The following is a 20,798-nucleotide window of genomic DNA, read 5'->3' as shown; positions in this document are numbered from 1 at the left end:
AGTTGCAATAAAAGAAGCCCATTCTGAGGCAAAGGCCATCAGTTCCAGCTTTCCATGATTTGGAACAGCTGGCTACTTAAAAGAAAACCCAGCATCTGACTCGATTTGAAAAAGCCTAAAGAAGCATTACTTTCATGCAGTTACGAATAATTCAACCTAAAATACTGCCCTTAATGATGGAAGCTACAAATATAAAGACTTAGAATATTGTTGAAACCATTTGTAACCATGTCCAGTGTTTAGATGATGTCAAGTGAGTCCACGGAACATTTACTATAACAAATCTTAAATCTTTCATTAAATTATAAAACAATCTTTACCTAAATATAACCTATGCTGTACTTTTACATCAGTTGCAGATTTTTTTTCACGTGACTAACCTAAGAAACAGCCTATAAAAGCTAGGAGAATGCTAAACTTCTTTAAAAATAATAAATGTTTGGGAATTTAAGCTGGTGCAGCCACTCTGGAAAACAGTATGGAGGTTACTCAAAAAACTAAAAATAGAACTACCCTACAACCAGCAATTGTACTACCAGGCATTTATCCACAGGATACAGGTGTGCTGTTTCAAAGGGACCCATGCACCCCCATGTTTATAGCAGCACTATCAACAATAGCCAAAGTATGGAAAGAGCCCGAATGTCCATTGATGGATGAATGGATAAAGATGTGGTGTATATATATATATGTATATATACATATATGTATATATACATATATGTATATATACATATATACATATATATATGTATAAAGATGTGGTGTATATATATATATGTATATATGTGTGTATATATATGTATATATACATATATATACACACACACACACCACACACAATGGAGTATTAGTCAGCAATCAAAAAGAATGAAATCTTGCCATTTGCAACTACGTGGATGGAACTGGAGAGTATTATGCTAAGTGAAATTAGTCAGTCAGAGAAAAGACAAATGTCATATGACTTCACTCATATGATGACTTTAAGATACAAAACAGATGAACTAAGGGAAGGGAAGTAAAAATAATATAAAAAGAGGGAGGCAGACAAAACAGAAGAGACTCATAAATATGGAGAACAAACTAAGGGTTGCTGGAGGGGTTGTGGGGGGGAGATGGGCTAAATAGGTAAGGGGCATTAAGGAATCTACTGAAATCATTGTTTCACTATATGCTAACTAATTTGAATATATTTTAAAAAATAAAAAATAAAATTTAAAAAAAAGTGTTTTTTGTTTCCTAGAAAATAATCTTCTAGGAACTTGTCTTACTTAATTTTATATGTCTATTAGAACACTCTCTAATGTAGGTACTCAATAAATGCTGTGAAATAAATTGGTAAAAAAAAAAAAAATCAAGATACATAAACCAGCCTCTGCAGAATTAAATTTCTGGCTTAACTTTTAATAATTTATGGTCATTTTCCTCCTTCTTTGTCTTATACATATATTCTAAGAATACTTCTAATAATAAAAAATTTTAATATTCCTTAAAAAAATAAATGTAAAATACCCTCAGTCTTATGACTCACTTGTTATAACAGTAAATCAAGGAAAAGTAATATATGCAACATTACCTAAACTTTAGTAGATACTACCATCACATAAAAAAAAGGGCTTAATTTTCCTTTCCTACCACAGTGGGAATGTTTATCTGTACGTTAATATGAAAGATATCAGTTATAGCCAAGTAAATGGGAACCGAACTGTATTCTTGAGAAGGGACTACCAAGCGGTTGCTTAGACAGAAAACTAAGAGCAGCCAGAATCTCACAACATAACATTTAAACTGTGATTCACAGTATTAAGACCATGTAAAGAGGGGTTTTTTTGGTTTGGTTTTGTTTTGAACATAATCCATCTCCATCTCTTTTGGAGACGAGATAATGAAAATTTAGCCAAACCATTTAGCAGACTATATTAAACTATGCTTATCAAATCCTAAGTAGTTCAAGTGATAAATAGTTAAAAACACAGGTGACTTCCAAGATACCTGAAATGCTCCTATTTGCACTACTCCAGTTTTGCAATATTTTAAACAGAGAATTATGGAAGGGAAAAACTGTCAAGTGATTGGTTTCCTTGAGCATTAAACTGATTATACACCACATGCTTCTGTCACGGTATAAATTTTTAAAGTTTTCAATCAGGTGAAAGTGCTCATGAAGCTCAGAATTTCAAAACAATTCTTTGCAAACTGCCAGTAAATATTCCCCAAGAGTTTAAGCAAATGACACTCTATCAAACTATATTCATACCTTGCAAACTGTATCCATGTCCCAAGGTAGTATGGTCTTCAGATCAATGACTTCACAAGACACTCCAAGCTTTTCTTGAGCCATGGAAGCCACCTCTCGCATGACATGAACCTGAAATAAAAACAGCAGAGAATAACTACAGAGATTGAGACCTGAAAAACTAACTGAATTCTGATATCATTAATAGAAACAGTGTTTAAAGTCAGAGAAACTGATTTTCATGAAGAATTAAATGTCTTAGACATGTTGAACCCCATATTCTACCAAAATAATCAAACACAGATATCTAGAAAACGGTTGGAAAGATGTTCTCAAAGAAAAGGAGAGCAGTCATTGATGAGACATTGATTCTAAAGATACCAGCATACAGAAGGTAAAGTCACAGGAGTAGGTTGAGTTTCTAGAGAGGGCATGAGGAAGGAGAAGCAAAGGGAAGATTGTGGAACGCTGTAGGTGACCAACATTTAAGGGGAAAATGGAGAAGGAGGAGCTCACTTGAAAGAAAGAAAGAAAGAAAGAAAGAAAGAAAGAAAGAAAGAAAGAAAGAAAGAAACAAACAAACAACAACAACAACAACAAAAAACACGAAGAAAACTCAGGAGACAATATCTCCCAGAAACTAAAGAAGAAAGTGTTTCATAAAAACAGCAGCCAGTATCATACACCATAGCAATATGGGATAAGGGTTGGATTTAATCATTAGAAAATTAGGAATGTTAGCAGAAATAATTGTAGTAAATTAGTGGGAACAGAACTCATAGGTACAAGAACATAAGGAAGTTAAGGAATTAAATATAGGTAGTAGAAAATGGTTGTTCAAGTTTAGTGATAAAAGAAAGGAGGGAGATGTACTGGTATTTAAGGGAAAAGCAGGGTAGAGAAAAGGTATTTTTTAGATAGAGAAGAAATACACACCTTTTTAAATTTTTTGCAATGTTTACTTATTTTTGAGACAGAGAGAGACAGCACAAGCAGGGGAAGGGCAGAAAGAGAGGGAGACACAGAATCCGATGCAGGCTCCAGGCTCCGAGCTGTCAGCACAGAGCCCAATGCGGGGGCTTGAACTCATGAACTGTGAGATCATGACCTGAGCCGAAGTTGGACGCTTAACCGACTGAGCCACCCAGGCGCCCCTAAGAAATATACACCTTGTTAATAAAAGGGACGTGGAAAGAAGAAACTGAAGATGCAAAAGAGAGAAGGGACTAGCTGGTAAGTTACAGACCTGGAGAAGGTAAAAGAGAATATAATCTGAAAGATTTGTAGAGGTAGGTATAAAAACCAGACACCTCTTCTTTTGAGTACAAAGAGAAAGAAGAAAGGAGTGGCAGCAGACATGGAAGGTATGAGGAAAAAGCAAGTTATAGGACATAGTATCCAATACACTAACTTCCCTATTACAAAGAGAGGCAAGGATGCATGCTGCGTGAAAGGGATACAGATACAGGATTTTCCCACTGGAGGTAAGAAACCAGGAGGACTGGCTCTCCAAGCCAAACATCGAGTGGAGAGGAGAGTAGGAGGTTGTGGTATTACAAATGATTTCTATTATTTTCGTTATTTAACGTTGCACCAAATTTTCTAAAAATAAGTATTTCCTTTACACAGAAGAAAGAAAAATGGACCATTTCTTTAAAAGAAGGAGAGAGAAGAGTCAAAGATAGAAGTCTATGGCCAGAGGAGCAAAGAGTCCCGAGTTTCAAAGTCTGGAAGCAGGGCAGCATGACAAGCACTGGGAAAATGGAGACAGATCAGAATTGAGGCTCGCTGGAACAGGGGAAGGTATAGAACTCGGACGCTGGATCACTAGATGTCCCACGTGGCCAGCTACATAATCACATGGGATGGCAGCAGATGTGATGAAAAAGACACCAGGTCAAGTGCAGAAGCCAGAGTGAGTGATGTATAATATGTGCCTCAAAAGAAACAGTTTTGAATGAATCCATTTGCATAAACTCAACAGATTTTAATGGTTTTACCACATTCATATATATTTTAATATAACTGAATAGGCATCTCACTTTCAACCAGAAATCAATACCAAATACAGATGTAGCACAAGCAAGACTAAAATTTGAGACAGAAGAAAAACACTTTAAATTTTTATAGTATCAGGATTAAAAATGAGAGCTTCCAAGCACAATATGGACATTATTGGTTCTTATAAATGTTACTGACCTGAGTGCCCCAGGCAACTAGAGTAACATCACTCCCTTCCTGTATGACTTCAGCCTGGGACAGGGGGATGTGGTATGGTTCTACAGGAACCTGTTCAACTGAATATGTAACGGGGGAAAAAAATAAAAAGTTATTTTGTTTTCATGGGGCACTTGTGCATAAGAGAATATAAGAATTTCATTGTGGCAAAGCTTTATTTTACTCTTCCCCCAAATTCCCTAAGTTATTTAAAACAGAAATAGCATTTATTATATGGCTCCATGACATCACTACACATATGAAAAAGTACAATGTAAATGTATAAAATATATCAGCTACCCTGTAACAGAAGAAGGACTTTGGATAAAAACTAATCAAATCTTACTTAAAGTTAGGGCTTTGGTCAACAATGTGTCAATATATGTGTCAACTGTAATAAATATGCCATACTAATAGGAGACGTTAATAATACAGAAAACTACATGTGGTGTATATAGGAACTCTCCTGTACTATCTCCACACCTTTTCTGTAAATCTAAAACCGTTCTAAAAAAAATGTTAACATGTCTGCTAAAACTTGATCAGACTGAAATAAGTTCTCAGACAAGTTTTCTATCAAGGAGCAAATTTATGGGGGTTTGAAAAATGAAACATACATAGTAGGGCCAAATATTTAAGCATATTTTATTTTTGCGCCTTACATCTATGAACACTTCATCCATTATGGCAGCCGACAACACCCTAATTTTCAGAGCTGAATCCTGTAGATCTCGAAGAGATATGCTAAAGCAGCTCTACCGGGCTAAAGGAAGCATAAGCCACTGGCATCCCAGAGAAAACTATTTCATGATTATTTCTGCCCAACCAAACACAAGCAATATAGAGTTGACTGAATTCAAGAGGAAATCATGAGGTGAATTTTTAAATGAAATTGAGTAGGAAGTTGATGGAATTGCCCCGTTAGGCTAGGAAGCCGTCTTGAATTCCATGTGAGAGCAGTGAAACAGCAGAAGTGGTGGGGAAAAATAGTTCCCTTTTGTTGACTTTCCCCATAATCTTTTATCATTGTTGTTTTAATCTTTTTTTTTTTCTTAAATTCAAAGAGCAAAGAAGAGTAGAAAAAAAAAAAAAAAAGGTTCCCTCTGAGCCCCAGTTAGTTCTTCCAACTCCACTGCCCAGAAGTAATCAATACCAACAACTTCCTGGGTGTCTGCAGGGACAGCTTTCATTCTTTCTGTCATCCACGCTTCTTAATCCTCTTCCTAAATTGGGGAAATGCCCCATCTGATGAGGCAAGGCACTTTATCCACTACAGAAGTAAGGTCCACATATGCACTTTCCCAGCTTCCCATGCAGCTAGGGCACAACATGTGGGCTCTGCCAATCAAAGGCAGACTCTGAAATGGAAGCTGATGACACAGAAGAGCAGAAAGTACCCAGAACTCATCCTAGAGTACAGGTAACAGTGGAGGCAGATCCAGCATTCAGATTCAGTGGTATCAATATTCAAGACTGCAGTTCCACATCCACCAATAGGTGCTGGGGCATCTTTGCAAAACCAGTTATGCGGTGGAATTTTGGGTATTGCTTTAGACATATGGCCTCTAAGCCTGGCTCTTAGGCATTGCAAAGATATCTCAGCTATCCATTATCCTTCAATAAATCTTTTCTGCTTTTATATTGGCCAGAGTTGATCTCGGCTTGAAAGTTAAGAACCATGACTGATTCAGTGTCTTTTCAGATATTTGTAATAGTCAAGTATGCACACTTATCAACACATGTGAATCTTTTTTTCCACATATAGAATCACATTGTACACCCTGTTCAGAAGTCTTCTATCATCTCACTATTTTTTCACATGGCAACATATCTTGGCCATGTTTTCATGTCAAAAATATAGATTTTACTTATAAATGATTTTTAAAAAACTACCAAATTTAGGGGCTCTGTGCTGACAGCTCAGGGCCTGGATCCTGCTTCAGATTCTGTGTCTCCTCCTGTCTCTGCCCCTCCCCCACTTGTGCTCTGTCTCTCGCTGTCTACCAAAAATAAATAAATAAATAAATAAATACTATCAAATTTAATGGTACTATTCTCGGTGATGTGGAAAGTTTTTTCTTTTCTTTTTTTATATTTCCAATCCAATAACATTTCTATAATCAATGCCAGAGAAAGAAATGAATATTTTTAAAATCACCAATACATTTAAACTATACACTAAAATCCACAAAACTACTCAAAGCAGATGACAATTAAGCTAACTAACAAACATGAGACACAAGCTGTGTTAGAAAACTCATAAGCAGGGACGCCTGGATGGCTCAGTTGGTTAAGCATCTAACTTTGGCTCACAGTTCGTGAGTTCAAGCCCCTGCATGGGGCTCTGTGCTGACAGCTCAGAGCCTGGAACCTGCTTCAGATTCTGTGTCTACCCCTCTCTCTGCCTCTCCCCTGCTCATGCTCTGTCCATCTTTCTGAAAAATAAATAAACGTTAAAATTTTTTTTTAAACTCATAAGAATTAAAAGCATTTCTTTAAAAGTTCTTGTGTAGCACAGAAATTATGTTGAGCCAGATACTTCCATCCACACCAGGAGTAGGCAAGTCAATTTTTATAAACAATATTTTACTGGAATACAGCCACATCCATTCATTTATATATTATCTATGGCTGTTTTTAACCTACAACAGCAGAATTGAGTAGTTACAAAAGATAGCATGGCCTATTGGCTAAAATTCTTACTACCTCTTCCTTTATAGAAAAAGTTTGCCAACCTCAATTCTAAACAGTGCTTTCAGAGGTTAATTCCAGCCCATTTATTGACAGCTTAAATCCAGTATTTGATGGACAGATGAACCAACAGATATATGGCTGGATAAAGGAACACACAGAAGGAAGACAAACATTCAACTGGAGTAGTATATTCTACTTAGCAGTTCTCAGTTGCTAAACCAAAGTGATGGTAGTTTGCTGATGATATCCAGCAAACTTGTGAAAGGTAGCACCATAGGCTCTTTGTCATCATCAAGTAGTCTTTCCTAGGGCAGCAAGATCTGCATCAATAGACAAGGCTTGAAGCCAGTACACACACTGTCTTTTCAGTGAGTCAGTGGCTGTCATTCAAGAGTCCCGTCTTTCCCGCCTTTTATATCAGTTGCCAGCTGATTAGCAAATCCCTGGAATGCACAATTCTAATGGCTGGCACACTAAAAGAAGTGGGTTAGCATCTTGGCCCACTTCCTCTGAGAAATTGCCAGTGAGTGACTAACTGCTTCATTGTATTAAATAAATTACCCAGCATAATAAGACCTCATTACTTTAACACTTAATTAAGGAATGAGATGGCAAACAAGGCATTGCTCTCCATCAACAAAATCGTGCAGGGAATTATATTCAAGAAGAGCCTCATATTAATAACAACCAAAAAATCTACTAGAGTCACATAAATTTAATCCTGAGAGCAGGAGAATAAGAATACAATTTTAATATGTTTGTTTATTTAAACGTGGCACACAGGTCACTTAGAGGGTAAGCCGTAACTCACAAGTACCTTAGCTACCCCAATGTAAAAGATACTCCAAGAGAAGGCTATTATTACAAATAAGCATTCTTGCATTCCTACCCCATGACTATGTGATTTTTTCAACGTTTATTTATTTTGGGGACAGAGAGAGACAGAGCATGAACGGGGGAGGGGCAGAGAGAGAGGGAGACACAGAATCGGAAACAGGCTCCAGGCTCCGAGCCATCAGCCCAGAGCCTGACGCGGGGCTCGAACTCCCGGACCGCGAGATCGTGACCTGGCTGAAGTCGGACGCTTAACCGACTGCGCCACCCAGGCGCCCCGACTATGTGATTTTTGAAAGAGAACAGGTAAGAGGAGTTACAGCAGAAAACTTCAAGAACTGAAGAGCCCCTAAACAGTCATATTACAGAATCCTGTTTTCATAGCAGTGGTACCAAATGAGACCATTCCATTTCACCAAATGCTGATTACATTCAAATCATAGCACTAATGAATATTCCAGACAAACCCTTCAATATCAGATGTATATTAACAAAAATGTGTGACCCAGAAAAATAAGAACTCTGAAACCAAAATTAAAAAATGCAGTTTTTTGCTCAAATATCAGATTTTTAAAACATACATTGTAAATTCCATATATGTTTCCTTTGTAATTGCAAATGCACTTACAGTCACATTACATATATACTTACAGGCTCATGGCATGAATTAGCTCATGCCCACCCCAATTTTTTTTCCTCATCCTCCCACTTCCTTCCTTCTAATTTTCTTGTAATTTGTTTTGTCATCTTAAACACATTTTTAAAATAAGGCTGTATATAAATGTATATACTATGTATTATATATCTTTATTCATTTAATAGTTATTGTATAGCCAATATATACAGGTATCACACAGCATACTGGAATATGAAATTAAAAGAGGCAGTCCCTGTCTTTGACAAGCACATACTCAACTGGGAGGTATAAAGATGGGAAGACACAATCATCAAACAAAAACATGAGACAGTGGTAGGGATAAATTGTTCTAGGAATACAGAGGGAAGCAACAACCTGGTTGTAAGGATCAAGGAAGCAGTACCACCATGGAGGGCACAATTGACAGGGGTCTTGGAGATGATGGCAAAATACAGAGGGAATTCTATGTAGAAAGCAAAGATGTGTACAAAGAAATGGAGGTGTGAAGTTGTGTGTGTGTGTGTGTGTGTGTGTGTGTGTGTGCATCTACAAACACCAGTCAACACACATTTATGTGCTGTTTCAGGTAAAGGGGAAAGCTTTAAATTATATACCAAAGTCCCCAGGAAAACCTTTTCAATTCCTTCTGGCTTCATATATTAATAACACATGCAGAAAGTGTCTGCAAGAAATAATAACTCACTCTTAATGATGCAAGTTTCCCTGTGAGGCACAATATTACCATTACAGAGATAATAGGGTCATTTCTCTGCCCTGGCACTAATCTGCAGTAATGCTAGTTTCCTCACAAATGTGAAAGTCAGTAGGGCTTTATTCATGTTGCATTATACATGACGCAGTGATAAAACATAAATGTTCTTCTTAAAAAGAAATAGAGTATATTTCTAAAATGTTACTTCAATGCTGCCTGATTACTAACAACATATTGGAAGTCTTCATACCTGAGAAAGTCTACGGAATTTGTCAGAATTTACAGTCTAATGGGAGAGGGTGGGAAAATTCACCCAACCAAGAACCCAATTCCCAACCCTTCTGTGCATCTAACTAAATTGGTGATCTCTTACAAAGCATTGTAGTACTTTTATGCCCCAGTATCCCATCTGTAAACTGTGGAAAGCAGCATTTGTCTGTCGACCATGTCATAAGGACAGAATGAGGACATATTAAGTTAATCACTGTGGTCATCATTTCAGTTCTTAGGAAGAAGACAGTTTTACATTTGAAATAATTCAATGTCATTGTTATAGTCATTAAAACTATAAACTTTTCATTCTAGGAACGGTTATTCTTACTACTATTATCATTTGCTGTATAAAACTGATATTTAACCATCAACCAGTATCTCTGTATTATAATTATTATTTTTCCAAATAATCTTTCAGGTGAGGCTACTAATTATGATCACACTTTTAACAGTTTTCACTTCCATACCAACAACTCCTCCTAACACTGATGTTAAAGATAAGAAAATATATGAACAAGAAAACTAAGTGAATTTTTTTGGTATAATTGTAGTAATTATAGTAATTACTATAGTAATTATAGTAATTGTAGTAATTACTTTTAAATTATTCCCCAATTTTCCCATCATCTCTTCACCTCAAAATACTGAAAATCTAAAGATTAACAGTCTATATGAGTAAGACCAAATCAATATACTGTTACCAATATTATTTGTCAATATGAGCTGTCCTTATAATAGTTGTCATAATATCACTATCTAATTAAAAGACAAAATTAACTTTTAATAAAGAATAATTAAGTACTAAACTTTTCATACTATTTTAACCGGTAGTGATTATTGGGAGCATGTGTGGACAGCATAGACTGATACAGTAAGTCTCAATATCAAGGGAGTAAGCCAGAGAAGTCTCTTAGAAGGGACAGTGATTGAAGATCACAGCCACATGATAACATAGGTCTTCACACCATAAGCATGTCAAGGTCTTACGGAGAACTAGAGTAAAAAGATTGCAGAAAAGTGAGAAAGCAGATGAACTAGAGCAAATAGACAAAACCACAAAAAAAGATAGATCCTGAAGAATGAATATAATCAGATGCACAAAAGCAAAAGGTTGGCATTCTAAGCAGTAGGGTAGTATATACAAATAACAGAAAAGTCAAAACAAGCAAGCTGAGAACACCATCATGTGTTATCACAACGTGATGCTCTGAGAAGGGCACAGCATCACTTCAGGGGTATCCTTGCCCAAATATCTACATAACCTGAACTTAATCATGAGGAAACATCAGACAAACTGATTGAAGGACATTCTACCAAATGTGAAGGTCATAACTGACAAAAAAGACAAAGGAATGGTCTATCCCAAAACAAAGGAGACTAAGGAGACAACAATAAGTGGAGACTCTGGAGATGCCTGGGTGGCTCAGTCCCTTAAGCACCTGACTTTGACTCAGGTCACGTGATCTCACAAATAGTTAGATCTGCGCTGCGAGTGAGTTTAGAGCTGCACTGACAGTGCAGAGCCTGCTTTAGATTCTGGGGCTCAATCCTACAATGGTGAGATCATGACCTGAGCCAAAACCAAGAGTCATACACTCAACCAACTGAGCCGCCCAGGCACCCTGAAAACATAATCTTAATAAATTATTGCTGGGGCGCCTGGGTGGCTCAGATGTTTAAGCATCCCACTGGATTTTGGCTCAGGTCATGATCTCGTGGTTTGTGAGTCTGAGCCCCATGTTGGGCTCTGCACTGCCAGGGCAGAACCTGCTTAGGATTCTCTCTCTTCCTCTCTCTGCCCCTCCCCAACTCGTGCTTGCTCTCTTTCTCAAAATAAATAAATAAACACTTTAAATAAATAAATAAATAAATAAATAAATAAATAAATAAATAAATGTTATTTTCCCTGAAACCAATCAAGATTTAAATCTAGATTTCTCATTGACCTCCAGCAATTCACCCTCATTTTCTCAAATTAAATTTTTAGACATTAAATGGGCCTTATATTCAATAAAGCAAATATTCTTTAAACTCTCCACATACATATCACCCTGTGTTGGTCTCTGTGTGTTGTGCTGTGTGTCACTCCTTCATATCTTTCTTTTTCTTTCATATAAATCCCCTCATATCAAATTATGGATTAAAACTACCTAATTATGAAGGACTCCAGGCATACTTACACAGCCAGAAACTATGATTTGTAGTCTAGTGGCTTAAGTCAAATATCATTTACTTAATAGTCACTTCATAATCCCGAGTTATATTCAATATTAGAGATAAAAAAGATAAATTAGGTAGAATCCATAAATTCAAATACAACACTGACGGATGCTAAAAAATATTGATAAAATTGATAAATATTTCAAGTTATTAAAAAACTTTTTCCAGCTGCAATTTTTATAAGCCTGACCACTTTATTTCTATTTGTGAAAAGTATGTGAAAATTACTAAATATAACCCTAGTGGTCTTAAAAATTTAGTGCTTACTATCTAACTTGTAAGTATAAGTAATTTATACATCTTTAACTTTTTGTTCAATGCACACTCACATACATTAAACATGAAAACTCCTAAAGAGCTTTTTGTGTGCCTTGTATTCCTAATTTGAAATTCTTTAGATCAGCTATGAAAATATCAACTAAAAACACCCCATCTGCTAATCAACAATTCAGTTTTGGCTTGTTAATATTACTGTCTGTATGCTATGTCATTGACAACTATGTGCACATGGTGAGGTTTAACTGGAAATTTTATATTTTAACTTTCTTCATAAAGAACACTTTGTCACACGTAAGTCCATATTTTACTTTTAGACATCTGCCTTTGCACACATTTTGAGAAACATATTAAGAACTGCCTATAATCAAAAGTAGAAGACTGGTTTGATTTAACATGATACAATGCACATCCAACTAGCTAGCATATGTCGTAAATAATCCTAAATAATCTGTAAGAGTCCCTGAAGGATTAAAAATGTCCTAGAGTGGCCATGATATGACCGCCGACCCAGAAATTATTCTTCCCCACCTTCTTGCGAAAACTGAATTGCCCAACCAACACATCCTAAACCACAAGATCAATCTCTCCCTCTTCACAAAACCATTTTGGACCAGCTATTCCTGAAACTGGCTGAACGTTGGCTGGCCTCTCCTGCTAAAGTTCTCTGAAATCTTTACCTTTCTCTCTCTCCTGAATTCAAATACTCTGAGTTGTGCTCATGGCTCAACAGTCTGCATAAAGTTTATGCTTAAGATCGTTAATATTAAAATAAATCATTGGAGATTTTTAAATAATACAGAAACATCTTTTAGTACACGACATTTATCAAGTATTAATTATCAGATAAGCATGATAAATAATTTACATGCATTAATATATTTAATCAAATGATACTAGGAAAGAAAAGTTTTATACTACTAAGTTTAAAAATCCAAGGAATAAATACATTATACAAAGATATAAATGACCAACATTTACTCAAGAATAAGTAGTAGTCCAACAACCATAAAAGATACTCAAAAGAAAGTCAAAGATGTGTCCCCAAACTCACAAGAACCAGAGAGTTTTACAAGCAAATTATATTAAACCTTATAGAATAGATCATTCCTAGTTATTCAGTCCAGTCTGGAGCACAGAAAAAGCAAGCATGTCAGTTCATCCTGTAAGACTGGAACAACTTTGATTCTGAAACCAGACTTGGGTAACTTCTGATTCTGAATGAATGATAAACTATAGACCAATTTGACACATAAATATATGCTTATATTCATACATGTAAATAGAGAAAACTATGGTGCAATTTTACATATGAACATAAAGCTCTTTTTAAAAAATCTTCAATTGAATCCAGCAATATGCTGAAAGAGCAATGCATTGATAAAGTAGAATTTATCCCAGGAATACAAGAATTGAAACATCAGAAAATAGGTTAATGAAATATACCCTCATCAAGAGATCAAAGAAGAGAAACCAGATAATCATCTCATCAGATATCTGGAAAGAATTTGGTAAAATTCAACACCTTGGAGGGGCACCTAGATGGCCCTGTCGGTAGAACGTCCAATTCTTGATTTTCGCTCAGGGTTCGGGAGATTGAGTCCCATGTAGGTCTCTGCACTGTCAGCATGGAGCCTGCTTGGGATTCTCTCTCTCCCTCTCTGCCCCTCCCCCACTCACTTTCTTTCTCTCTCTCTCTCAAAATAAATAAATAACCTTAAAAAAAATTCAACACCTTGGGAGACGTGGGAAGAAGGGAACTTTAAGTTAAAAACAAAGAGATATTTCCTTAACTTGATAAGGAGTACTGACCAGGGCCCCTGTTAAAAAGGGAAAAGACATCTTTATAATAATAGTAGTGATAACAATGACAACAACAACAAAAATACATGTCTCATTAAAAAAAAGAGTTATAGGGGCGCCTGGGTGGCGCAGTCGGTTAAGCGTCCGACTTCAGCCAGGTCACGATCTCACGGTCCGTGAGTTCGAGCCCCGCGTCGGGCTCTGGGCTGATGGCTCAGAGCCTGGAGCCTGTTTCCGATTCTGTGTCTCCCTCTCTCTCTGCCCCTCCCCCGTTCATGCTCTGTCTCTCTCTGTCTCAATAAATAAACGTTAAAAAAAAAAAAAAGAGTTATAAGTATCATTAGCTATAGGAGATAAGGTTTTCCTAGAAAACCTAAGATACTTAACTAAAATATTACCAGGGAATTGGCAATGGTCTCCAAAAGGAGTACTAACCTACAAAATCAATACCTTTTCTATATACCAGTAATAAAAACCTATTGGAAATATGTAATGGAAAAAAATATCCCAACCATACAGGCAAAAAAGACCCTAAGCATCTCAAAATAACTCTAACAACAAAGGTGTCAAACCTAATTAAAATATCTACACAATTTATCAGGGGACACAAAAGTTAGAATAAATAGAGATAACATGTTCTTGGAGAAGAAGAATCATTACACTGAAGATGCAAAAAGCAGAAATAGAATGCTTTAATGTTTTCTGCTTACTTAAACAAAGACTTTAGAACTAAAAATTTAATTAAAAGACTAAAAACTAAAACTATAATTTAGAAATAACAGGTTAAACGCTGCTCTCAATGACATCTAGTCTGTGGGCACAGATACTATGATGACATTTCCAAGAGGGTAACAAACTGTTGAGATCAGTTATTTCAAGATGAACTTCTAACAAAGAAGACTAACATTTTTATGTTGACAGAATACAGAAAAAGATGTCTTAAAAAAATACAAGAACAAGCAAAATTCTGATATACAAGAGAATAAAAATGCAAGACTTTTATTCTTAGTATTCTCAAGTTAAATGTCCTAGCAAACATTTCCAGCTTTCATTCTTAGCTTTCAGGCCATAAACAGGTAAACTGTCTCCCCACAGGACCTGTGTCAATATACCTTATCCTTCTAGTTTTTCCACTGCATTTAGAGACGTGCAGTGTCTGGCTTTAATCATTTATTACTCAGGGCTTAATCAATGAATATATGAGACTTTTCAAAAACAAGAATGGAATTAAGAAACATAGGTTTTATAATTTAAACAATAAAGAACATAGGCTTGTAATTTCTTCCTTCCGTGCATGTGCATGTGTGTGTGTTTGTGTGTATAAAACATATATGCATATAAATAAAACAGAGATGTTTACTTCAACATTGTTTAGAATAAGCACAATTTACAAATAACTCAAAGTTCCATAATAGGAGAAAGAATAAAATTCCTCTGAGTGTGCCATAATTTATGAACTAAAAATCAGCTAAATCATTGAAATTGTATACACTGAAATATATCCAAAATAAATTACCATATTGGTAAGTAAAGCAAATTACAGAATAGTTATAATGTTATTTTTATTATATGTTTATATATGCTCTATACATTCACAGATTTGTATAAATGTAAACACATGGAAAAAGACTCAAAAAGTAAGTTATAGAACAATGTCTATAGTATGATCTTATATAACTGTTTATATGTAAATGTGTTCTATAAATTCATATATGCATGCAAATAAAAATGCACACAAAAATGTCTGAGAAAAGGTGTTACGGGTAGGGAAAAGGAACTTTCACTTTCTGTTGATGCTTGAAATTTTTACAGAGACATTAATTTTATAACTTGCATTTCTAATAAGCTCCCAGGATGCTTACGCTGCTGACCCAAGGATCAACTCTAGAGAACATCCATATAAAGATTTTGATGGCTAGCTTTTTTCCTCGCCTACTCTCTTCTGCAGAGAAGTTCTGTAGCTGTGAAAGAACTTGTGTTTTTCTGTTTACTGAGCCCCTAGAGGTCAAGAAAAGATTCAGAGTTCAAGTCCTTGAAATGGCACATAATCAATCACTGGGAAACTTCTGAAAAACTTTTGAACCCTATTCCTCATCAGGGTCTTTCATAATCTCTCCTAGGGCCCAGGCTATAAAAAAATTTCTCAAGCTCTTTCTCTTAGCTAGAATCCTGTCACATTAAACATTTCCCTTACGAATCTTGGTTTCAAAATTTGCAGCAAAATGAATATTACTTTTCCAAGTTTCTTATTCACTCCATTCATTAAATATGTACTGAAAAATTCTGCATTCGTTGATTGGCTTGCACAGTTGGTTGGCCTTACAAGTATAATACCCATAGAGTATCTACAGTAATCAGCAAAGAGTTATTCGGTGTGATGCCATCAGTGTTTTCCTATCCACCTCAAGACTTTAAATTCTTATGCTATTTTTAATTCCATAATGAGATATAGATCACAACAGAGTTCCTAAAAAATGAAAAGATTCCATTTAAAATATGTTTACCTTAAGAGCACTGGAACTCTGAAACATTTCCAGTGAAAGTATAAAATGACATGACCACTTTGAAAAACTCTTCAGTAGATTCTTACAAAGTTAAATCTACATCTACCTTGTGACACACCAATTTCATTCCTGGTGTATTACCCAAAAGAAAGGAAACAATATGTTCATAAAGCACCTGTGTAAGAATGTCCCTAGCAGCTTTGTAAAAAATAGGCAAAAACTAAAAACAGTGATGGACATTTGTTCATCAACAGGAGAATAGATAAATCGTGATTACATTCATACATATATACAACAGAAATGCTACTCAGCAAGGAAAAAGACATAAACTGATGATACAAGCAATAACATGAATGAACCTCAAAACATTAGGTTGAGCAAAGAAGGCAAAAACAAAATAGTATATATATATATATATATATATATATATATATATATATATACTCTATATATATATACCATATATATATATGGTATGACTCATTTACATGAGCCCTCAAAACGTGTAACTTATCTCTGGGGACAGAATCAGCAACTGGCTAAGTTTGGTGCAAAGAGAATAGATTGGCAAGGAAGAGGCAGAAGGAGCTTCCTAGAGTAATGAAACTGTTCTAGATTTTGTTTTCACAGTCTTTACCTGGATTTCTAAGAATGTCAAAAAATCTACCAAACTGAACACTTAATATCTGTGTACTTTATTGTATGCAAATCATATCATGATAAAAAATGTTAGGCCTAACTATTCAAGAAAAAGAAATATTTGCCAAAGCAATGTCCTTTGAATTCAAAATAAAATATACCTCTTTGTCATTTGCTTAAGATCAAGTTTAAAAAAGTAAAGCTGGTAACTGGGTCTTTGTCATTTGCTTACAGGTAGGTTTAAAATATATACTTTAGACAGAATAGTTTGATATTTAAAATTTCCATTATAGCTGATAAGTAATTTCCATTATAGCTGACAGATGAGTGGTTACAGGATTATGATTTTGAACTTAAGGAAATGTAACTGAACATCTCAGTTTGCCTTAGACAGTCATTCCAGTGTTGACCTGATGTCACAGCATTAACAGTGCCCCTTTCACTACCAAATGTATTCTGATTTAGATAAAGACCTATAAAGACACTTTAGCTGGAAAGACATTAGATATTATTTGGCACAATGCACTCATTCACTTTTCCATTCAACCTACGTTTACTAGGCATCTACTATGTAGCTAAATAAGTCCCTATATTCTTACTAACATTTCACATTGATTCTTTGTTTCCACAATCAAAACATAAAACAGCTAGATGCATTTTCCCTAAAGTTAAATAAAATATACAGTGAAAGACAAACTAAGTATAGAAGAGAGCAATCAGAACCTTCTATAAATAAGGAAAATATAAATCAAGCTTATAAAAAAGTTATAATTTTTTTGAGCTATGTAAAACAAAATACATAAAGATATTCACAACTATCAAATAAAGGAAACCTTTACCTGCTGCCCTGTAAAGTATTTTAGGTTCAAAAAAAATACAAGGATTTTTATCCTCTATGCATGACAAAAGAAGTCCCTTGGCCTGGAAAGGGCTTCTGGGTACAACCACCTGCAAAAACAGATTTTTTAAAGACAATTTCAGTACAAAATGTAGCCCAGTAAACTCACTTATAAAGGGTTGATATTTCAGCAACTAATTGTTACTAATTATAGAAATCTTGTATTTTTAGCCTAATTCCCACTTACTATAAATTTTACATGTTGTCCCACCCCAAAAAAATTCCACCTGTTAAACGAGTATTTATCAGATGTTCACCATATTCTGGTAACTAAGATATTGTTCTTCTCTTAAAAATCTAAACTTGCAGGGCACCTGAGTGGCTCAGTCGGTTAAGCATCCGAATTTGGGCTCAGGTCATGATCTCACAGTTCATGAGCTGGAGCCCCGTGCTGGGCTCTGTGCTGACAGCTCAGAGCCTGAAGCCTGCTTTGGATTCTGAATCTCCCTCTCTCTCTGCCCCTCCCTGGTTCAGGCTCTGTCTCTCTCTCTGTCTCTGTCTCTCTCTCTCTCTCAAAAATAAATACTAAAAAAAATTTTTTTTAAAAAGCTAAACTTGCAGACACATAATAAAAGGAATCTGCAAAAAGCAAAGTAGTCAGTATCTTCTAATACTCTGCTGATACTTTCAAGTGTAACTCTTCTCTAATTTTAATATATGAAAATCTCCTCCTTTCCCATGAATAATAGGGTCTTCATTTCCTAAGTGGAAAATAATCCACTGGACTTTATGATCTGGGCAATAGAATGTCCAGTTACATTGCAAAGCTGAAAGAAAACTGTGGATACTGCCCACTTCCAGTCAAAAGGAAAGGGCTCCAGGATCTTCTTGAGAAGAACTCTGACAAGGAAGAAGATACCAGCAGGTGGCACATGTGTTAAATGGGCCAAGCACTCCATGTGGATACTACTGTTCATAGTAACCCATGAGGAGGCTGCTATTATTTTCCTCAATTTAGAAAGAGAGACACAAAGGATTAAAAGAAAGACCAAATAATCTGCCAAAGTTACACTCTTTGCTACCCCAGGGATTCTCCCACAGTTTTGAAACCAGAGCCTGAGGTCTTACTACACCACTTTGTCCCCAATCACAAACTTATGTCTAGTTTTTAATGACTGTTCAATAACTGCATAAATACCAGTGTTACAGAGGAAGAGTTATTAAAAGAAATCTGAATTTATCTCAAAGACTCAATTAAGATTCCTTGAAACAAACTACATTTGGCTTTCAGAATCAATTTTACACTATTTTCAATAGAAGGATTCTGATTTGAAAAACTAGCACAGGGGCACCTGGGTGGCTCAATGATCTCACAGTTTGTGAGATGAAGCCCCATGTCGGGCTCTGCGCTGACAGTGTGGAGCCTGCTTGGGATTCTGTCTCTCTCCCTCTCTCTCTCTCTCTCTCAAAAAAATAAATAAACATTTTAAAAGATAGCACAAATCTCACTATTTTCTGTAAAACAGAACACATTGCTTACCATAATACACAATGTCTTTATGTTCCTACTTTAGTTTCTCTTCATCTGCTTTCTTCATGTGTTTTTAGCATTTTGTACTGTTTTCATTTGGTATTAAAAAGAAAAGAGAAAAGAGGGAAGCAAAGAAAGTAGGGATCGAGAAACAAAAATCTATTCTAAAAAATCCTGGGTAAGCATTTAAACTATAAATGTGAATGAATGTTCGGCTCGAGCACAAAAATACCTGTTACTTCAAATGTGGCTTCTGTCCCAACCTACCACTTCTAGCTTACATTGAAAAATTATGCAACCTCTACTCAATTGAAAAAACAAAAACAAAAACAAAAAACCTTTATGACTTTGCTCTGGTAGAAAAAATAAAAATAAAATAGACACATGTTTACAACCAATTCATGTTAACAAACTCACACACAGCCCTAGGTAGACATAGGAGTTTCTATCATGATTCCCTGGAAAGCTCTTGCAAACAGAAATCGAAAAGATCATGGAAAAAATTACGACATACTGGGGCACCTGGGTGGCTCAGGTCATGTATTCACGATTTGTGAGTTCGACCCCCACATTGGGCTCTGGGCGGTCAGCCCATAAAGCCTGCTCAGTATTCTATCTCCCTTTCTCTCTGCCCCTCCCCCACTTGCTCTTTCTATCTCTCTCAAAATAAATAAAAATAAACTTAAAGAAAAGAAGAGAGAGATGCTTCAACCTTGTTTGATCAAGTATTACTTTACCTGGACTGGAAAACACATCTGGATAATAAAGGTTTTGTCTTAGAATGAAGCAAAAGTCCTATCCCTCTGACTTTCAGGCAAATATGCATGCACTAAACAGATTTATTAAAATTAACCCAGAATCACTTAAGTGAGAAAGGCCCATTAGAAAGAAACAGAGCTGGGGCGCCTGGGTGGCGCAGTCGGTTAAGCGTCCGACTTCAGCCAGGTCATGATCTCGCACTCCGTGAGTTCGAGGCCCGCGTCAGGCTCAGGGCTGATGGCTCAGACCTGGAGCCTGTTTCTGATTCTGTGTCTCCCTCTCTCTCTGCCCCTCCCCCGTTCATGCTCTGTCTCTCTCTGTCCCAAAAATAAATAAACGTTGAAAAAAAAAAATTTTTAAAAAGAAAGAAAAAGAGCTTTGAAAGAGGGGGAGGATAAACCAACTATGTTCATGGTCTTATTCTTTGAAGTCTGTGAAATTAATGTCAGGGTTAAGCCAGTGCTACTTCAATAAGAATATTCCATAAACCTGGGAATTGGATAGCTGATCTAAAATAAATACTCTCTTTCTAAAAATAAAACAAAAATTCACATAAATTCCATAAATCCTGTTTGCTTTCCTCTAGATAAGCACATTAGTTGACGGAATGAACCAAAATGGAACT

General features: G+C 35.8%; 1 protein-coding gene across 4 annotated transcripts in view; it reads right to left on the bottom strand.

The window, feature by feature from the left end:
• BCKDHB (branched chain keto acid dehydrogenase E1 subunit beta) overlaps positions 1-20,798 on the bottom strand; it is a 205,113-nt gene that overhangs the window by 135,537 nt on the left and 48,778 nt on the right. For all 4 annotated transcript variants that reach the window (XR_006298983.1, XR_006298982.1, XM_043591879.1 and 1 more), the window contains exons 6-8: positions 17,885-17,993; positions 4,436-4,533; positions 2,258-2,368 (exon numbers count right to left, since the gene is read on the bottom strand). Coding sequence is in view for 2 of the 4 variants with exons in the window: in XM_043591879.1 (XP_043447814.1) it covers positions 2,258-2,368; positions 4,436-4,533; positions 17,885-17,993 (318 nt within the window). In the remaining 2 variants the exon portion in view is untranslated. The remainder of the gene's footprint in view (positions 1-2,257; positions 2,369-4,435; positions 4,534-17,884; positions 17,994-20,798) is intronic.

The sequence above is a fragment of the Prionailurus bengalensis genome, chromosome B2 (genome assembly GCF_016509475.1).
Source record: "Prionailurus bengalensis isolate Pbe53 chromosome B2, Fcat_Pben_1.1_paternal_pri, whole genome shotgun sequence".
Classification (NCBI taxonomy): Eukaryota; Metazoa; Chordata; class Mammalia; order Carnivora; family Felidae; genus Prionailurus; species Prionailurus bengalensis.
The sequence above is the reverse complement of the archived record's forward strand: the minus strand, read 5'-3'. Positions and strand labels throughout refer to the sequence as shown.